This window comes from Pseudoliparis swirei, chromosome 11 (genome assembly GCF_029220125.1).
Source record: "Pseudoliparis swirei isolate HS2019 ecotype Mariana Trench chromosome 11, NWPU_hadal_v1, whole genome shotgun sequence".
NCBI lineage: Eukaryota > Metazoa > Chordata > Actinopteri > Perciformes > Liparidae > Pseudoliparis > Pseudoliparis swirei.
In genome coordinates, this window is record NC_079398.1 from 21823742 (window position 1) to 21842265 (window position 18524).

The 18524-nt window shown below is 47.2% G+C and overlaps 2 protein-coding genes across 9 annotated transcripts in view; one reads left to right on the forward strand and one right to left on the reverse strand.

Annotated features, from left to right (window-relative positions):
• dctn1b (dynactin 1b) overlaps window positions 1-2917 on the forward strand; it is a 45615-nt gene extending 42698 nt beyond the window's left edge. For all 7 annotated transcript variants that reach the window (XM_056426961.1, XM_056426963.1, XM_056426960.1 and 4 more), the window contains 3 exons: window positions 478-551; window positions 658-747; window positions 942-2917. In XM_056426961.1, the coding sequence (XP_056282936.1) occupies window positions 478-551; window positions 658-747; window positions 942-1079 (302 nt within the window). In that variant the 3' untranslated portion in view covers window positions 1080-2917. The remainder of the gene's footprint in view (window positions 1-477; window positions 552-657; window positions 748-941) is intronic.
• A 55-nt stretch (window positions 2918-2972) lies between these two features.
• On the reverse strand, window positions 2973-17432 carry alms1 (ALMS1 centrosome and basal body associated protein). 2 transcript variants are annotated; one of them, XM_056426957.1, is made up of 18 exons: window positions 17318-17432; window positions 15104-15269; window positions 13568-13688; window positions 11642-13460; window positions 10974-11133; window positions 9784-10830; window positions 9571-9686; window positions 8361-9222; window positions 7972-8094; window positions 7132-7275; window positions 5834-6513; window positions 5278-5386; window positions 4915-5106; window positions 4615-4850; window positions 4065-4227; window positions 3803-3860; window positions 3355-3454; window positions 2973-3275 (listed from the first exon to the last, which is right to left on the reverse strand). In XM_056426957.1, exons 1-18 carry the CDS (start codon window positions 17330-17332, stop codon window positions 3210-3212), a joined length of 6177 nt encoding a protein of 2058 aa, XP_056282932.1. In that variant the 5' UTR covers window positions 17333-17432; the 3' UTR covers window positions 2973-3209. The 2 variants fall into 2 exon arrangements, with proteins under 2 accessions (XP_056282932.1, XP_056282933.1); XM_056426958.1 differs by lacking the exon at window positions 17318-17432 and having other exon boundaries at window positions 13568-13706; window positions 15104-15191.
• Window positions 17433-18524: the final 1092 nt, after the last annotated feature.

An 18524-nucleotide genomic window follows, 5' to 3' on the forward strand; every position in this document is an offset into this window, starting at 1 on the left:
TTTATATTGACATGTTTCATGAGACTTATTACAATTTTAGTACATACTGTACTACGATTTGTTTTACGACATATAATTTTTACGATTTATTTGATTTTTTATGTGAATTTTTACAAAATACTATACTATGTTTTAACGGCATTTAACACTATATTTTATTAAATAATTTGACATACTATAATTAGATGTTATGACTTTCTAAACACACTTTTTGTCGTAACAATGTCATATAAAGTCAAAGAAAAGTATCTCATTAAAATGCCATGCTGTTTTTTTTATCGTATGTCATAGTATGATATAAAAACGTCATAACAAGATGAAGTATAGTATTACAGAAAACAGTCCTACTGTATCGTATGACTTTATTTCACAGTAAAGTTTAAACCAAGAGATGTTTCCATGGGACAGCACGACTCGGGATGAATAAATCATATTAATCCTGAATGAAGAACAGATTTGTTATCGTTTGTGCTGCAGTGACTCCTGGGGCTCAGCTCCTGGAACAGACGGCGAGGTTACAGTCCCTCAGTGACACGCTGGGCAGACTGAAGGTACACACAAACACACACACACACACACACACACACTCTTAAAGCACTCCCCTTCCAGGCTGATCCAGGACCAGTTCAAATGTCCCCCTCTCGTCTCTCCACTCAGGACGAAGTCGCCGAGCACGTCGTCCACCAGCAGCAAGGAGCTCGAGTCTCGTCTGATTTTGCGACGTTCCCCTCAGCCTTGTTTGTTAAGGTGAGTTCAGGTGCACCCGTTTCTGTGTACATTGAAGTTTAAATCATGCTGATGCAAATAATTCTTTCTAAATCGGGTCTTAAGCAGTTTTTTTTTAGATGTAATATTTGAGCGAACAGAAAGTATCGACTGACCAGTTTTAGATGTCTTAATAAACAGACGTGAAAAGGTTCTGGCCTCCGTGTTGTGTTCAGGCGAAGGAGGAGAAGCAGGGCGACGCGGTGCTGGTGGGTCGGGTTACGGTGCCGTGTAACCGCGGCCAAGAGCGGGTCCACCGCCTCGTCCTGACGCAGGCTCAGCTGCAGAGGGTTCACCGTCTGCTGCAGACCTAACGTCCAGCTGACATCCTGCCCGCTGCACCGCCCGACAGCTCGGCAGCCTGGTTCCCAGTCCAGGGCCAAACCAGTGAGACCAGGAGGTATTTCAGATCTCCAGTGCAGCGATTTCAACCCGCAGGACGTTTTCTTCTCTGAAATGCAAGTCGATCGGCGCCGCTCGGGGCTGTAGTCGAGACCGGCGTCATCGCAATGTCGCTTTGGATCTCTCGCCTCGGGCGGAAAAAAGAGACGACTCGCGATTGTTTTTCTCATATTTGCTGCTTTTCTTTGTCCTTTAAGAAAAAAAAAAAAAAGTAAACTGACATTTTTTGGGTGTTCAAAAGAAATGTGAAGAGGCCACTCCTCCCTCAAGACGTTTCACTGTTTTTAGCATTTTATCGGGAAAACAATTAATCAGGAGATAAATTGTTATAACCACTACTTGTCGGCCGAACTACAGTTGCTAATTTAAAAAAATATGTACACAAAATTCTCTTAAGATCAATTCAATTCAGTTTTTCAATTCAGTTTATTTGTATCGCCCAATTTCACAAATTACAAATGTGTCTCGGAGTGCTTTACAATCTGTACACATAGACATCCCTGACCTTTGACCTCACATCGGATCAGGAACAACTCCCAAACAACCCTTCACGGGGAAAAAAAAGGGAAGAAACCTTCAGGAGAGCAACAGAGGAGGATCCCTCTCCAGGATGGACAGAATCAAGAAGAGAGGATCAAGAAAACATATATTAATCTAGAAGTGAAACGACAAACATCAAATTTGTCCGTTCTGTAAAGCTTCCCCATGACATTCGGGCAGTTCATATTATTCTGTCATTGATCTCAGATGAAACTGAACTTGGTTTCCATGGTGATGTTGGATGCTGAACACTGCAACTTAAAGACTGGGGGGAGGCTACATTTAGTTGTATGGCCAGAATAGAAAAGGAGGATCCGTGTAACTGCTGCATGCCCACATTCAGATTGTATTTGTTGTGTAGTCGAATATTTAAAAACTCCTGGTTGCACATCGTGGTTTATATGAGGCCAGAGCATCATGTCACGCAGTATTAGAGGGGTCACGACCCGGTGTTAGTTTTAATCAGGCGTCACTGTCGTGTCCATTTTTGTAACTTAACCGTCTAAAGGGAAAGAAAGATTATGTGATTGAGAAATTATGGATATTTTACTGCGGTTTGATTCAAGACCTTTTGCACATATTTTAAGTCCCGAGTGGCCGATGGAACGACGGAGGAGAACCCGATCCTCGAGGAGAACTCGACATCGCTCGCGTTGTCTCGAGGATTCGGTGTTCTGCTGCGTGGTTTCAATGGAACTACAAGAACATTTACTGTGTAGAACGCGGACATTATTATTTTGCTTCTGCAGATTTTTTCATGTTTTATTTTAAAAAACCTCAAACGAAGCATCGTGGCTTAAATAATTTATTACACTTGTGGTGTAAAGTCCAGGAAGTCGTCTCCGTCTACCTTTACACGCGGGTTGTTTTGGGGAAGTTGTGTGCGTTGCCTTTCGTTGCTGAGATTCCCGTTGCCTTACGTCTGATTTGTTGAGCAACGCCACATCGTTGCCAAAGAACCCGAGTTTCTCTTCACCACGGCTGATTTTAAAAAGCATCGAGTTTATTGATCCATGCCGATTGTTTTATTATTGATTTGTTAGACTATGTTTACACACTATTGCCATCACTTGAAGTTTTATTTTATAATTAATTGAATGAATGGGCGTCGACATAACTAGTTTATTTATTTATCCGTGCAGCTTGTTTCCCTCGCGTGGCTTCCTGCTGTCGCACAACCGATAACCGATCAATAAAGACATAAACGCCAGAGTGTCTTTGTCCCGCTTCACTGTCTCCATTCAAAACATGAAATATAGAGAAACTGTTTTTAAAAAATCAGGTTTATTTTTTTCCTTTACATTAAAACACATTTTCAACAGTAGAAAAATGTACAAATATGTTGCTCTAACGAGTAGAATCCTACATAATCTTTCAGATATCAACTAAAACAATTTGGTCGCAAATAAATAAAAAGTATCTTTTAGTTAAGTTAGGTAGTTTTGTTATAAAAATGGTAAAAAAAAACCCTCTTCCACGTTGATTTGATCTCCGTGAAGAGTTCACGGGTCCGATCCCGGCCAGGCGGCTCGGCGGCGGCGGCGGCTCAGGACGCGGCTCGTGATCCTCTGAAAGAAAAACACAGACCGGCTGTTCAGGAAAAGAGTTTCTCATCCTTCAGCGTGAGGACGGCCGTGTGTGTGGCACCTTGTTGAAGAGCTGAGCGTTCAGCCGGTAGGACCGGTACTCTGTCCTCCTCCTCTCCTCCTCTCTCCTGCTCTGCACCTCCGGGAGACTCTCGTAGATTCTGGCGAAGATGTTCGGACGAAAAGTGAGAAAAGGCCAAACTTTCATTCTGCGACATCCGAGTTCAACAGAAGTCCCGCAGCGCCAGTTTTACTCGTCAAACATAAGCGCGTAACACGGCGGTGATGACGTGCTTTGAACTCTTTAGAAACACGAATATCAATATGAAATCTAGTTAAAGTCCAAATGGTGATATTTTAGACCATTTAATGTCCCTGTGTTTTAATATTATTTCATGCTTGCTGTACAAATTGAAAACAACAAAAGTTACATATTCATACACTTGTTAGAATAAATGCATTATTTCACGCTTTTAAATACAATTATTTAAAGCAAATGCCAGTCGTACTGTTTGGATCTCTGTATCATCTCCTTTCGGGGAACAGCCCTCCGGAGCAGAGCGGCGCCTAAACGGAGGAAAGAAAAGGTCACAAGTCCAGTTTTTGAAATGAAATGTTTAAAAACAGTCGTGGGTTTTATGGAGCCGCTATCTGGATACGAAGAACATGCGAGTCAGAACTTCAGCGACGCATCAGTCGAGGACACTAGAAATAGAGATTGTGTCCAGTCGGCTCGGCACGTTTTCCCTCCTGCTGGTTGCCCCCGGTTACCTGCATTCGGCAGCCTCGCCGGTCCTCCGGGCCGGCCGAAGAGTTGGTGTCTCTCCCGGCGGAAGACTTCCTGTAGATTCCTCTCCTCCGCCTGCAGCGCCAGGCGCATCACCCTCTGCCTGGACTGAGAGATGAACTCTGGACGACGCATCTCCAGCGCCTCCTGCAGGATTGAAGAGGAACATTTAAAAAAATTTAAAAAAAATATCAATATGATTTGATTGTTTTAATATGAAAAACGAAGAATGTTTAAATATTTAGAGCATTAATAAGGCAGCAGCACAGCTGAGTAATGATCACCTAAAGAAGTCACTCTCCATCTGTGTGTTTACGTCATCGGCCTCTTGGTGCCTGTGAGCTTTAACTTCACTCAAAACCATGTGAACAAGTTGATCCCTTTGGGAAAGTTGTTTATATTATTCATAAGTCCATAACAAGACAAACGTTTCCCGTCAAAGAAGATTTCCCTCTCGCTTCTTAAAGCTACAGATAAACATTCGACCCGAACGAGCCTGTGAGGCGACGTTTTGGGAATAAAAACACAAGCGACCTGAAGAGAGATGCGAGTCAGACCCGGGGACGCCCTCTTGGTTCTGGGACCCGGATCGGGTTCTGCCTGTCGGTTCCCGTCCTCCTGGGCCGGCCTCGGCCTCAGCGGTTCCCTCCACGGCTGGATTCTGCCGTACGGCTCAAACCAGGCGCTCCACGGCCGCTCCTCTTCCTCGGGCCGGTTCTCCTTCCTCTCCTCTGACCTCAGGTCGTCGGCGGAGATGAACCACGACACGCCTGCAACGTTTCACTCCGTCACGAACACGCCGTGCCGAGCAGACGCCGAGGGAGTCGGACGTACCTTCGGGGAGGGTCTTCGCTGGGCTTCTCTTGCTCTTCCTCTGTTTTTGTGACCCCTGACTCTTCGAGGGGCTCCTCCACCCTCCTCTTCCTCCTCTCTCTAAGCTGGAAGAGGAGGTCTGGGGGGAAGGGAAAGTGGTTCCGACATCTCTCGTGCGGCGCCGGGTCCCGTTACCGACGAGCTCCACGCCGCCTGAGCGACGAGAAACCGGCGGCGTGAAGAATCTTTTCAAGAATGACTTCAACAAAAGTATCAAAAACATCTAAACATCGAGAACGTGACGCAAAGGCGCTTCCTGTAAATGATTTACTTGACTCGTTCTTCTATTTTAGCGAGGAAGGAACAGAACCGGGTCACACGGACCTGCCTGGATGCCTCTGCTGACCCGTTTCACGGCCTTCTTGGCTGCCAGAGTCCTGGAGGGGCCGCGGGGGGGCGGGAGGCCGGGGGGCGTCGTCGAGTCGGCCGCAACCTGGAAGCCAATGAAATGACGTCATCGGTTTAAATTTTACCCAAATATTATGGCTGAATTCTATTTATCTGCTTTAGTTTCTGGGACACTTGAATTGAACAATTACAACAATCCAACCTGCAAAAAATACTTTTTAAAAGTTTCTTTATTAAAATGTTGCAGCTTGAACCGACACATCTGGGATGAAGATGTCACAGCTGGTAAAAATATGTGTATTTTAACTGAATTATGTGAAAGAGAGAAAAGTGTAATCGTGAATTATGGTTCCATGTTAAATAAAAATTGATTTCCAAAGCTCTTCATCTTTAATTCTTTCACACTCTTTAATTAAACGCCATATAAAGAGTTGAAGGGCGATGACCAAAGAGAGCCGTGTGTATTGCACTGGGGACACACAGATGTGTTTATTATCATACATCTGGAATTAAATAATGCAGATTTGCTCACTGTGGACTCCTCGGTGCCGGTGGTCTCTGACGGCGTGACGAGGGGAGGAGTCTCTCTGCCTCTTCCTCTCCGCTCGCTCCCTTCTTTCTGCTCGGCGATGGCGCCGTACAGCTTACGGAGACCGGCGCTGGTCTTCAGGTGCTGCACTCGGTCCGCCCCGAAGGCTCGGACCAGCCGCGCCGTGTCCACGGTGGACACGGAGCCGGAGACGCCGGACGAGGCCTCCGACTCGTCCTCGTCCGCAGGCGGAGGAGACGACGTCCGGACCCGGAGCCTCTGGAGCGGGGTGGGAGGCTCACCTTCGACCTTTCCGCCCTCTCCTCGGTGGGGCTGGTTTGCGCTCCGTGAGTCGCCGATGAGGCGGGACAGGCGCTCCAGGCGCTCCAGCAGCGACGCCTCCCTGTCTCCGGGCGGGCGGGCCTCCTCCGGGCTCCAGCGCTCGCAGAAGCTCTCCCACAGCTGGTCCAGAGCAGCGGGGGGAGGGCGTCCAGAGTCCCTCCTCTCCTGGCCCGGCTCTGGTGGATCGGGACTGGGGAAGTGCACCGGGCCGGTCCCCTGGTCTCTCTTGGAGGCCCTCTGGCCGCCTGATAACGGTCCTCTGGTACCCGATACCCGAGAAGGAGGCTGAGGAGCAGGAGGCCGAGTTGTTGGTGACGTTCCATCTGTTGACACGGAGGCGCCTGTGAAGAGAGAACAGGTGTTACTTCTGAATTAGGAGAAGAGTTGACGAGGCGTGTCGGGAAGGAACCAGATTACATTTTTTTTCCCAATTCAGTTTATTTGTGACGCTAGTCGAGTTAAGAGGATCCCCGCGTATATATTTTACTGTAGAAAAATATGAAATACTAAATGTATCTTATTATTCTAATTTACCTAAAGATAATATGGGAAGTGGAAGACGTAATGTTGACTTTCATTTGTGATGAAATAAAATGTTGTTTCCTTCAGTGAGAATCCTTCAGTGAGAATCCTTGATTACACATCTTGTGCTTCTTTTAATTTTTAAATAACCATTTGCCAAGCAAATTGTTTTATACTCGGCTCGTCTCAGTAAAACTCTATTAGGATCTTCATGAAGGCAGAAAACTAGATCTATTCATTGGAAAGTGTTTCTTATTAATCCACTGTAGTTTATAGCTCTTCCCAAAAGGGTGTTTATTTTCCTGCATTGCCAAACACGGATTACGTCTCTTTGCTTACAGAACATTTACATTTACCAACTTTTCTTCTATTTGATTTAATGTCCCAGAGTGTACAAATGTGATGTTAATTAACGGTTAACGCCACACACGGCTCACCTCCCGGCGCGGTCATCCTGCCTGTGTTCAGCCTCTTGCTGTAGACGCCCTCTGAGTGTCTGATGGTGACTCCGCGGTCCGACCCGGCGTCTCTGAGCCCGAGGACCTCGCTGCTGAAGCGGGGCGGCACCGCGTCATCCGAGCCTGCTCAAAGTCAGACGTGTCAGATTACATCGTGGAGCTGCTCACAGGACGGCTGCATGCATCTCTCTCTCTCTCTCTCTCTCTCTCTCTCTCGCTCACTCTCTCTCTCTCCCTCCCTGCTCTGCCTTTGTCTCACTCTGCCCCTGAACATGAATAATGAATGCCCTGCCTGGTGTCCGTTACAATAGACCAGCTGCTCCCCGCACAGCCTCAGGGGAGCGAGAGCAGAGCCTCCTCTACAACCGACATCTACATTCTCTGGGCCTAATAAACTGATTTCATGACCTTTTCTACTATTTGATGAGTCAGGCTGCAGGAACCAGGTGGATTATGAGCCGCCTTTTGTCTTCAGTTGAGCGCGTGTCATTTCACACACGCTTGTTGTTCATTGGTTCGTACTATCTATGAGATTTTTTCACTTTTATGATTACTAATGTAATTTCTTCTACAAATATGAGAAATACATTATTCACTCACCCGCACAGTTATGCATCAGTTCAATACACCTGTAGAGTTAACTCCTCTATCAGCCAATATTAGCCTCATATTCCACCTGTAAGATCCATATTTTAATCCTTTTTTCACCATCTGTGATCTGAAAATTCAGATTTCCACAGTCAGGCGGACTTTTAGTCAGTTATGGAGTTTTTGCGACGGAGTAAAAACGCGAGCAAAGTTCGATGTGATCTCCGGTACCTGTGTGAGAGCTCTCCATGGTGGTGTCGGAAGGGTCGACGGAGGAGGCGTCCGCTTCCGCTTGAGGCATGTAGAACAGCTCCTCACTTCCTCGGGGTTTATACGGCAACAGCACCGGCACCGCTGTCAGGGGGGTGAGAAATCATCTTCACCAAAAGAAAAATCACAGAACATCTCGAAGAAAGCCACGTTGACGACTTACGATACGACGCGGCGTCGGGACGCGTGGCCTCGTCCGAAATATCATAAAACACAAATAAACGTACACGGCATGTTCTCGCCCGTCCTCTAGAACTCGGCCCAGTTAGAGTGATGGACTCTAGGAACTCAACTATAAGACAGTAAAATCCTCCTGATACTGAGCTAACGATGAGTCTCATCACACCGACCTGGTGGTCGTTGCGACGCGGCAGCTCTGCGCCGCGGGGTCGAGGTCGTCCGTCCCAGAGCTGCAGCGGTTCTGACCCGGGTGGACGTCGTCTCGGCTCTTTCCGGCGCCCGCTGCCTCCCGGGCCCTCTGGCGTCGTACCGCTCGGGTGGGCCGGACAGACCGACTCCTTCGCCCGGACTGCTGGCGGCAGGCGAGTGTCGGAGGAGGGCGAATTCTTTACGCGGCGGCAGCGCGGCGGCGACGGCATCGACGGCCGGGCTGCGGTCGGCGGCTTTGGGGGACGGGGCGAGACGGACGTGACCCGTCGCCTGTTGGGCTTCGTGACCGGCGCCAGAAACGGAGCGGTCCTGGACGGAGCGGTCGTAGTCGTCGTCGTCCTCGGCGTTCACGTCCTCCCCGCCGAAACCCGGCGGGGGAGGTTCTTCCGGCCGGCCTCCGACGGCGTCTCGTCTCTTCGGACTCCCCGGCGCCGACAGAGGAGGAGTCGGGTCGCGGCTGGGTTCAAAGACCGGTGGCGGCTCCCTGGCCGCCCCGTCCTCTTCTCCAGCGGAGAGCTCGGCCAGGAGGAGCGGCTCTGGTGCCGGACGCGGGGGAGGGGCAGGGGAGGTGGAGGGAGAAGGGGAGGTGGAGCGCCTGCAGCTGGTGATGGAGGTTCCTTGTTCTCTGGCTGCGATCTCTTGTACCCGAGCCTCTGGATCTGGGCGAAGAGGGTTCTGCGGCGGCACAGAGAGCTTCATGCTGAGGCTCGGCGGGTCGTCGGGGTCACCGAGGGGCGTCCCCGCTCGCCGAGGGGCATCCGGCCCATTCAGGACTCGAACGCTGGACCCCGAGCTGCTCTCTGTATCTGTGCTCGTGAGACTCTGAAAGGAGAAGCAACATAAAGAAAGTGTTTTAAACTATGAGACCCAGCCGGGTCTAGTTTATGTCATCCTACGAATTCAATCGTGAGCTGCAAACATCAAAAGTAAAACACTTTTGCACCGCAAAACTGCTCTGGAAACATTTTTTAAATGAATGTTTCCAAAAATGCCTGACATGCATCCGTTGACACGGCACGCCCGTTACCTGCAGCGTGAGACGTCTGTCCAGAGGTGGAGGGCAGACGTCAAAACGACAACACATTATCACGTGTCAATAGTCAAAAGGTTGAGACGGGGAACTGGATGACGAGATGAACATTTGTGATCGTTTCATTCACAGCGGTTTACCTTCATCGGGTTCTTCAGCAGCAGCTCTCTCTTGATCTCTTCGATCCTCTTTCGGTCTTCTTTGTCCAACTCCAGAGGCTCACACTGCCGACCCGACGACCTCAGCTTGATCCGCTCTGCAACGTGCAAACGATGACGCTCGTGCAGAGGATGAAAAACGTTTCATCTGGATGTTTAGTCAACCGTGAAAGCGTGTAAAATGACTCCTCCTACCTCTGGCGTTGCTCTGCTCCTGCTCCGTGGTGCTGGACGTGCTGGACCCCAGCGTGGCTGGAGAGTCGCTCTGCAGCAGCTTCACCACTCGGATTGCGAGCGAGCTCCGACTGCTCCCGTCGCTCGTCGCGCCCGGATCCGTGTCCTCGAAGCTGGGCGAGGAGGCGCCGCTCCACGCGGGACCTTCCGGAGCGGTGTGCGTTCCCCCCTCTGTGTCTGCGGGAGTCGGCGTGAGGACCGGCGGCTGTGGTGGCGCTGCGTCGTCGGGGGGAGCGGCGCTGCAGCCCTCGGGCTCGGCCCGCCGCCGGGCCGATTGGGAGAGGACGACGGACGGGTCGGAACCTCGGCCCACGGCGCCATCTTGTGGCCGTCTGTGTGCACCGACGGTCGGCGCGGCTCGTGCGGGTGAATTATTGGGTCGCCCCAATGAAGTCGCGCTCTCTCCACCAATGGAGCCGTTTCTCAGCCTCTCCGAGGTCAGCGTGGAGTCGGACGTGGACCTGGCCCACAGGCGAGTTCCTGGTTCCTCGGTGGCGAGGGAGGAGGAGGAGGAGGAGGAGGGGTCCCGGAGCCCGCCGGTGTTCCTCCTCGGCGAGAGGAAGACGTCGCGATTGTCAGAAAGCAGACGGGGCGCCGCGGGCTCGGAGGAGGACGCCTCAGAGGACCCGGCAGAGACCACGTTCTCCATCTGAGAGAGAAGTTTGTGGATCTCACACAAGGCGGCGGAGCCAACGAGAGAAAGTTCTGCGCTTTGCTCCGAGCCGCGACTCGTCTGCGAGGGAGACTCCGAGGGTCCCGGCAGGACGGTGCCGTGGCCGCTGGTCAAGCTGCTGTCGATGTGCTGTCGCCGGGCGGAAGGATGAGAGTCTTCATCGGGAAGGGAGGAGGGCGCCAGGCTGCGTTGACTCTGGAAGGGTTCTGTGTGTCTGGTCCAGTCAGGGAGGGACACGCCAGCACCGAGGCTGTCCAGGCTCAACGTTACGGACACACTGGAGTCCACCGACAGAACGCTGCATCCTGAAAAATCTCTTTTTTGGGGACTGCTGCCTGAAAGTACAACATCAGAGTTTTATTTTTGTAAATAAACCATATTGCTTCATACGGGGAATAAAAGTAAATTTCCCAATGAAAATTCAACGGTTCAAATATAAGTTATATAGTTGTTTTTAGAATGTTTGTTGCTAAAGTACCTTCAGAGGTTTGGGTGCTCTTGGTTGGCGTTCCAACCGATCCTTTAATTGTACAGAGATCAGTGGGAGAGAATTCAGGCTCTCTGATTGGCCCTCTGGGCGCGAATGGAGTTAAAATCGTTGAGGGAGACTGGTCAATACCCAGGTTACGCAGATACAACTGCGAGAAAAAAATTATACAACATCGGAGTCAGGTGTGAACAAATCTTCACAATTATTCCATTTTTGACCCAAATTCCTTACATAGTGCAAACTGAAAGAAATTAACGGCGAATTTTTTTACATTTATTCTCTGCTGAAACTGTATCTGCGTTAACAACTTTATACGTTCCCAGTCTTAACCCTCCTGTTACCTTTATATTTACTAACATATTTTACCCTCGGGGTCAATTTGACCCCAGCAATTAAACCCTCCAGAAAATTATTAGAATTAATATTGTTTGCCAAGTTTAAGTGAGAGGTACTTTATGTTTGTTTGTTGACTACCTAAATAGCCCTTTAAATATATAAAAAAGTTGATATTTCTTATATGTTTGACACCAAATTGACCCCAAAGAACACCGACGTTAAACATTGAATGGGGTCAAATTGACCCTAAAGGTAGCGGGAGGGTGAAACATATTAAAATCTATTTTTTTACAAACGCCTTTTTTCAGTTTTCCAATTACCGGAATTCGCTCTTCGATGTTGAGCTCCCGCCGCCTGGGCAGAGGGGGGGGCGTGGATCGTTTTGAAGTCCAGTGCGGCGCGTAGTTATCGACCTCCAGGCTGACGACGGAAGACGCCCCGGTTCCCAATTTCATCCCGCCGTCGTAACCATCTTGGGAACTTGAGAGCGTCAAATCTGGATCGAGCGACACGTCGCTGAACGCACCGAGGCTCGGGCGAGGCGGCGGCGGCTGAACCGCGGCGCTCGGCCGATGAAGGACGTCGTCCGGAATCCGACCGCTCTCCTCTTCCGCCGAGCTCCTTCCCGACGTGACGCCGGTGCTCGGGGAGGAGCGGGACGGCGACCTGCCGGAGGGTCTCGCCGCAGACCCGGCGGCGTCTCTGTCGCTCGGAGCGCCGCCCGCCGCCTCCCCTCTTCCTGGAGGAGAGCCGGAGGGCGCCGAGGAGGAGCTCTCGGTGACGTGCTGATTGACGGCACTTGAAACGGCAGGCGGTTGTAAACTCCTCACCTGCTGACTCAGCATCTGATTCAGGGGGTCGGGTTCTGCGTCGTGAGCTTTCTTTTTCGGAGATATGCCAAAAAACCCTCGTAGAGCCGAGCTGTCGAACAGCGACTTGTTGCCTGAACTCTGATTTGCCCTCCAAGCGTCGACTTTCTGCATATAGTTGAGACTCGGGAGAGACTGGACTTTTGCAGAGGTAACTTCCTCTTGGCTTAGATTCTCTTTGTCTGGTGGATGGACATCGGCCACATGCACATCTGGCGCTGGAGAGATCTCTGTGTTCGACTGAGAAGAGTTATTATTCGATTCTATGGCAGAAAGTTGCCCGAATTTAGCCGTGGCATTCGATTTGGGTGGAGCCTTGAAAACTCCCGGAGTGGACTGAGACTGTGGAAGGAAACCCAGGTAGGAACCATCGATCCCCGTCTGGCTCCCCGAGAACCAGTGGTCCCGCTCGCTGTGACCCCGCTCCACTCCTCCCGTCCGCTGCGGGCCGCCCGCGTTCCTTCTGGTCGCGCTCTGCTCGCCTTCGGACATCGCCGTGGGATACGGCGTGACAGACAGACTTTTACGCCGTTGTTTTTTCGCCCCAGCTTCGCGGCCGCCGCGCCTCTCGACCTCGCGCAGCAGCTCTCGGCGTAAGTCCTCGCTGCTGTCGTCGGGTCGAGTGCTACGGAAGCCCGTCGTGACGTTAGACGACGAGGTTCGCGATCGGTCTGAGGATAAATCTTTGTCGGGTTGTTGCGTCTGGGGAAGAGAAGCTTCGCCCGGAGGACCTTCTCTTCTCACCGTGCTTCGGTCGGTGGCGGCTTCACCAACCTTCGTGCTTTTCGGTTGTTCGGCATAAGACGCAGCAGCCTTCACAGAGGTCTCCGAGGTGGAGGAAACAGCGCTGCTGCTGCTGCTGCTTGGCATGCCGATGTCTTTCTGAAGAAGTTTCAGAAGATGCTGGGCAGCGATATCCTTACTCAGAAAAAACGTGTCGTCTTCAGCGGCCTCTCCTGTTGGCTCATCTGGAGGGTCAGTGTGCGTCTTAAAGTCCTTCTCTCTGCTGCTGGCGTTACCTCTGGATGGGACTCCCGGGCGTTCAGTGGTGGCAATCGGTGGGGACTGAACTGTTCCCTCTCGTCTGCCTTCCTCCATGAGGGACAAACTGTGCTGAGAAAGAGAGCAGCAGCCGCTCACTCCTTCAGACAGGATGGTCGCCTGGGCCAAAGGGTGCTGGGACAGCGACGCACACTCAGAGGCCTGAGCGCTGCGATCCCAGAGAGGAACGTGACATCTTTCTGATGCCATGGAAATGTCCGGGTAGGCCCTTTAAAAAAAAAAAAGGGAATAAATACATTTAGAAACTTCTGAATGTTATAAAAAAGTACAGAACTAATAATTGTCTTTCAATCAATCTTTGTTTTGTTTTTTTACCTTAAAGGGACAAATTCATTGTCACTTTGCTGGAATAAGGAATATTCAGTGAAGTTGTGTTCCGCTCCAGAGTTTGAAGGCAACAGTGAAAGAGCTGGAGACAGGTCACTGTCCTGGAGCTCTGATGATCACAACAATCCTGAATGTTACGAACAAGCATCGTAAACAGAGTTACAAATTACAACTGTAGTATAAATCCTACAAACCTACATGATTATGTTGTATGCAGCTTCCCATTATCATGTCAATGTCATACCAACACAGATATGAAATCACAAAACAAAAATACATAAATGATATACATTAAATCAGGGGTCCCCAACCCCCGGGCCGCGGCTTGGTTGGAACCGGGCCGCGGAAAAAAAGTGAATAAATAAAGTTTACATTTTTTTTTTTAAATCAGTCGGAAAAATATATTATTTTGAAAAAGGAGCGGATACCCGTGTGTACGTCTGAGCCGCGTTCAGGAGTCTTAAAGTTCGGGTTTATCGCTGCAGGCGAGTCTCACGCCGAACCCTCTGCTGGCGGCACAGTGACAAAGAATCTTAAAACATATTCAACCTGCTCAATGAATTCTGTCACTTCAGGGAAATGACAACTGTTTTCAAGTTGGCCGATAAAGTCGCTGCTGTGTGGGCGAGTGAACAGCGGAATATTCTACATGTTTCAGACGTTGACCGGGTGGAAGAGGCTTTTAAAAGAGTTTGAGCCGTACTCCAACCACAAAAGACCCGACTGCAAAAGAATAGACCTGCAGCCCATTTGTAAACAAACCCACCCGGTGAATCGAGCCCGTCCGAGCTCGAAGAACATGTGTTCGAGATGCAAATGACGGTGGCCTTAAGGGACATTTCACACAACAACTCTGCCTGTTCTAATGACAGCGACCAGAACTCGGTTAGGAGCAGCGGACCAAACACACGTCTGAGTCGCCGTCTCCATCAGCGGCTCGTTGCAGGTCAACAAGCGCACGGCTCACACTAATTCGGCGTAATGATGAGTTGTAGTTTTGGCACTTTATGCCCTTCGTATAATTGTATGACGTCATATTTATTACGTCATTTATATTGCCGGTCCGTGAAAATAATTTCTGACACGGAACCGGTCCGTGGCTCAAAAAAGGTTGGGGACCGCTGCATTAAATGATATTTTTTCATTGATTGGGTGAAATTCATTGTTTTATTCAATGCATAGTCCAATTATGGAATAATGTTGAAATGGATGTAAGATGTGAACTCCTTTTTGGTTTTCAAGGGAATTATTTATAAAACAATTCTTGTTATAAATGTGATTAAAAACGTATTTATATGGAAGATGTATGTGGTAGTATATATAAATATATTTTGTTTTTTATTTTGTTTGTTGTTTTTTCTTTATTTTAAATTAATTTTGATTTCAATTTAGGATAGGAATCTATAAGCATTTGTTGCTTCTACCTATACCTTTTCAGTCTTTCTCTTTTGTATATCATATAGAATAATATTGTATTGTATTTGATTTGATCGACTGAATAAAATACACCTACAAACAACATACCTGTCTGTAACGAGCGCCCGCGTGGTCGTTGAAGCTCCGACCCATCTGTCTCCAGCCTGCGCTGCCTCAGGTCCCGACTGGCGCGTCTCTGACTTTGAGCCAGTAGATTTAAGGATGATTGACTCGCATCTTCATTTGCTGGCAGTTGAGGAGGCGCCGCCTCCCTCTGTGAAGATTACCAAACAAAGTGACTCGTTATCACGATCAGGGTTCTTACACATTTTGACCAATGGATTTCCAGGACTTTTCCAGGACTTTAAACCAAATTTCCACTACCAAACTGAAATCTCGGTATAAACATGAACAATTTAGAGAATTTCGTATTCAAAAAATGAGTATTCCAAAGCATACAGTTTATCTTAAATGAAACAAATGAATGAGACAATAGTTTGATTAAAACAATAAACATTTCTATTCATGTTTATTCCTTTAAACACTTATATAAATGTTTATTCTTTATGTGCAAATCCATCCGTTTATATTAATTATTTCAAACTCGGCGAATATACCAACATTTCCATGACTTTTCCAAAACTTTTATGATTTAAGTTTTTTTCCATGACTTTTCCAGGCCTGAAAATAACCATTTTAAAATTCCATGACTTTTCCAGGTTTTCCATGACCGTACGAACCCTGCACGATCCTCTTTTGCCCCTGAACAATTCTGAACAGTTTCTTTGGAGGCTTAACAACAAATGATGGTAACAACTCTGCAGCCAGTTGGCAGAGGAGAGGAGCTCCACAAACTGTGATTCATCTTGTAGAATATCTCACACCACCTCCACAACCTGTTGGTCGAACAGCAGAGCACTTATTAATAAAAAATGTATTTGTCTTCTTTGTCACGCAACAGGAAGTCATTCCTCCCAGTTGCCATCATTTTGTCAGGGTTTACACATTTTGACCAATGGATTTCCAGGACTTTAAACCAAATTTCCATGACCAAACTAAAATCTCAGTATAAACATGAAAAATGTAGAAAATGTTGCATATTGAGAGCTATCACTGGCTTATATTTTGAGCGTCTTTCTTTAAAAAATATATTAATTATATATAAATGAACATGTGATTTTAACAAATTTCCAAGACTTTTCCCAAACTTTTATGATTTAAGTTTTTTCCATGACTTTTCCAGGCCTGGAAATGATCATTTTAAAATTCCATGACTTTTCCATGAGCGTACGAACCCTGTTTTGTATACAGTCTCCTCTGTGTTGTGACTGGTTGCTCCTCTGTCAGCAGAAACATCAGCTTCATAACAAGGAGAGGCTGCTCTGCCGGATATTGTAATATTTGACTGTCTGTTTATTCTGTACACACAGTCATTTCCCGTCTGTCCGTCCTGGAAAAGGTACATCTGCTCTGTTGCTCTTCCTGAGGTTTCTTCCCTTTTAAAAGTTTTTCTTTGCATATTTTAATACAGGGAAGCGGGTGTCATGCTGCACAGATTGTAAAACCTCTTGAAGCATTATTTTGCGAGTAAGTAAATCAAATTGACAGAACTATCTACCCTGGAATTCCTGAAACTAATCGTAATTGCTTGGATATGATGGTGGACAAAATAATGTAAACACTTAATGGGATATTATTGATTATGCCAAAAAAGCAGTGTTTGTCACACACATATTGTTTGTGTTCGGCACATTCTGTAATGCAGTTTGTGAAGAATTATTGTTGTTGTTGTTCTTGTAGTTTCATTGATGAGCTAAAACTCGCAGTTTTATCAACAAAGAGATCGATGACAACTTAAATCTTTTAAAGCTATAAAATGTTGCTTAAAGACGGTACATTTAATGCAACCCAATTTTGTTGAAATAGTTAGTCGCACAAAAAAAAGGAACTTTACCACGAGGAGTTTAACTAACCTAGATTCCTTATTTTATGCATCACATGTAGCGTTAACTAGTCGAAATGTAGTTATAGCCAAAGTTAGTGAGCTTGAGACCTGGATGACCTGCAAACAGCTAGCGTGGAACGAAGCGCAATACTATATCTGAAGATTACTTTTACAAGGAGAAGTCACGTTGTGTTGACCGTCTGTCCTCCAGACGGTTAATTCGCGAGCTAACGAGTCAGATAAACGGCTGGCCGTTAGGTAACTGTTAGCAACGGACGGTGCGACGGATTACTCCGGCAGTGATCGACCCGGACAACATTAAATGCGACACAACCTAATGTTCTCAAAAGGAATAAAGTCAAAGTTATGTAAACTACCTCTCGGGGATCCATGTTTATGCTGTTGTTATTAATCCCTCACGGTGAGCGCATCGCCTCCTGCTCGTATCCAAGAAGCGACGCTAGGATTTGTAGAGGGTCCAACCCGGAAACGAACGCGGGAGGGCAGAGAGAGCGCGAGAGCGACGTGGTTGATTTGAACTGAAGAACGCAAAAGATCGTTTATTAGACAGATGCATCGGTTGCTCGCGTTTAAAGAAACCTAATTATTCAGGTTTAACAAATTGTTGGGAGTCCACTCTACCCCCTTTCAAGCTTCTCTCGTTATTGTAAAATGTCACCGAATATTATAGCGTGTTTTTTGGTTTGATTGTACTGTCAATTGTTCAGTTCCTCTGTTTTCTCATAAAGTAAACAGAGGGAGACCTCTTCGCGTGTTGCCCGTCTCAGAATTTAAATAGCAATACGCTTATCATTTTTCCATGCTTTACTCATAAATTGAAATTCAGTAGAATGCATTTTTTTCTTTTGTATATTTATATTATGTAGTGTATAGCACACAATATATATATTTTGGGATACCCTGATTTAACAACAAAACAGAAGGTTCATCGAAATAAGAATCAGGCTTAACATCTAGAACAGGGACAACACAGCTGGACAAATACACTGGAAAGTATAGACTACGATGTACACAAGTAGGGAATATATATATTAAGTACCATGAAAACAATAAAATAACAATACAATAAAATAAACGCCTATATAGTCAAGTGTTGTAACTTCTAAACAATACAAATAGCGCATGCTTGTGCACAGTATGTCCATAGAACGACAATTAAATACATAGTGTGTAGGAATTATATTAACATTGACACATTATATGTTAATTTAAAAAAGAAAAGTTGTGCATTAAAAACTGGCAAATTAAAGTATATAAAGGCAGCAGTGGATATGTTTATACTAGAGGGTTATTGTCAGTGTGAATACAGATCAATGACGGCCGAAAGGGAGAAACAGGTTGTGGCATGGGTCTGCACTGATGTTTTCTGAATTCATTTTAATAAGAACATCTTATTTATTCTAGTGCTTTACTTTTTTTTTTTTTAAGTCCATGACTTGAGGGTTAAAGCATGTTAACTAGTTTTGGTAATCGGATTAATTGCATTTTTTGTCGGAAAAGATATAGATATTATAATGATTAGTTTATTTAATTTGACTATACTATATCTTAGAAACAATAGGT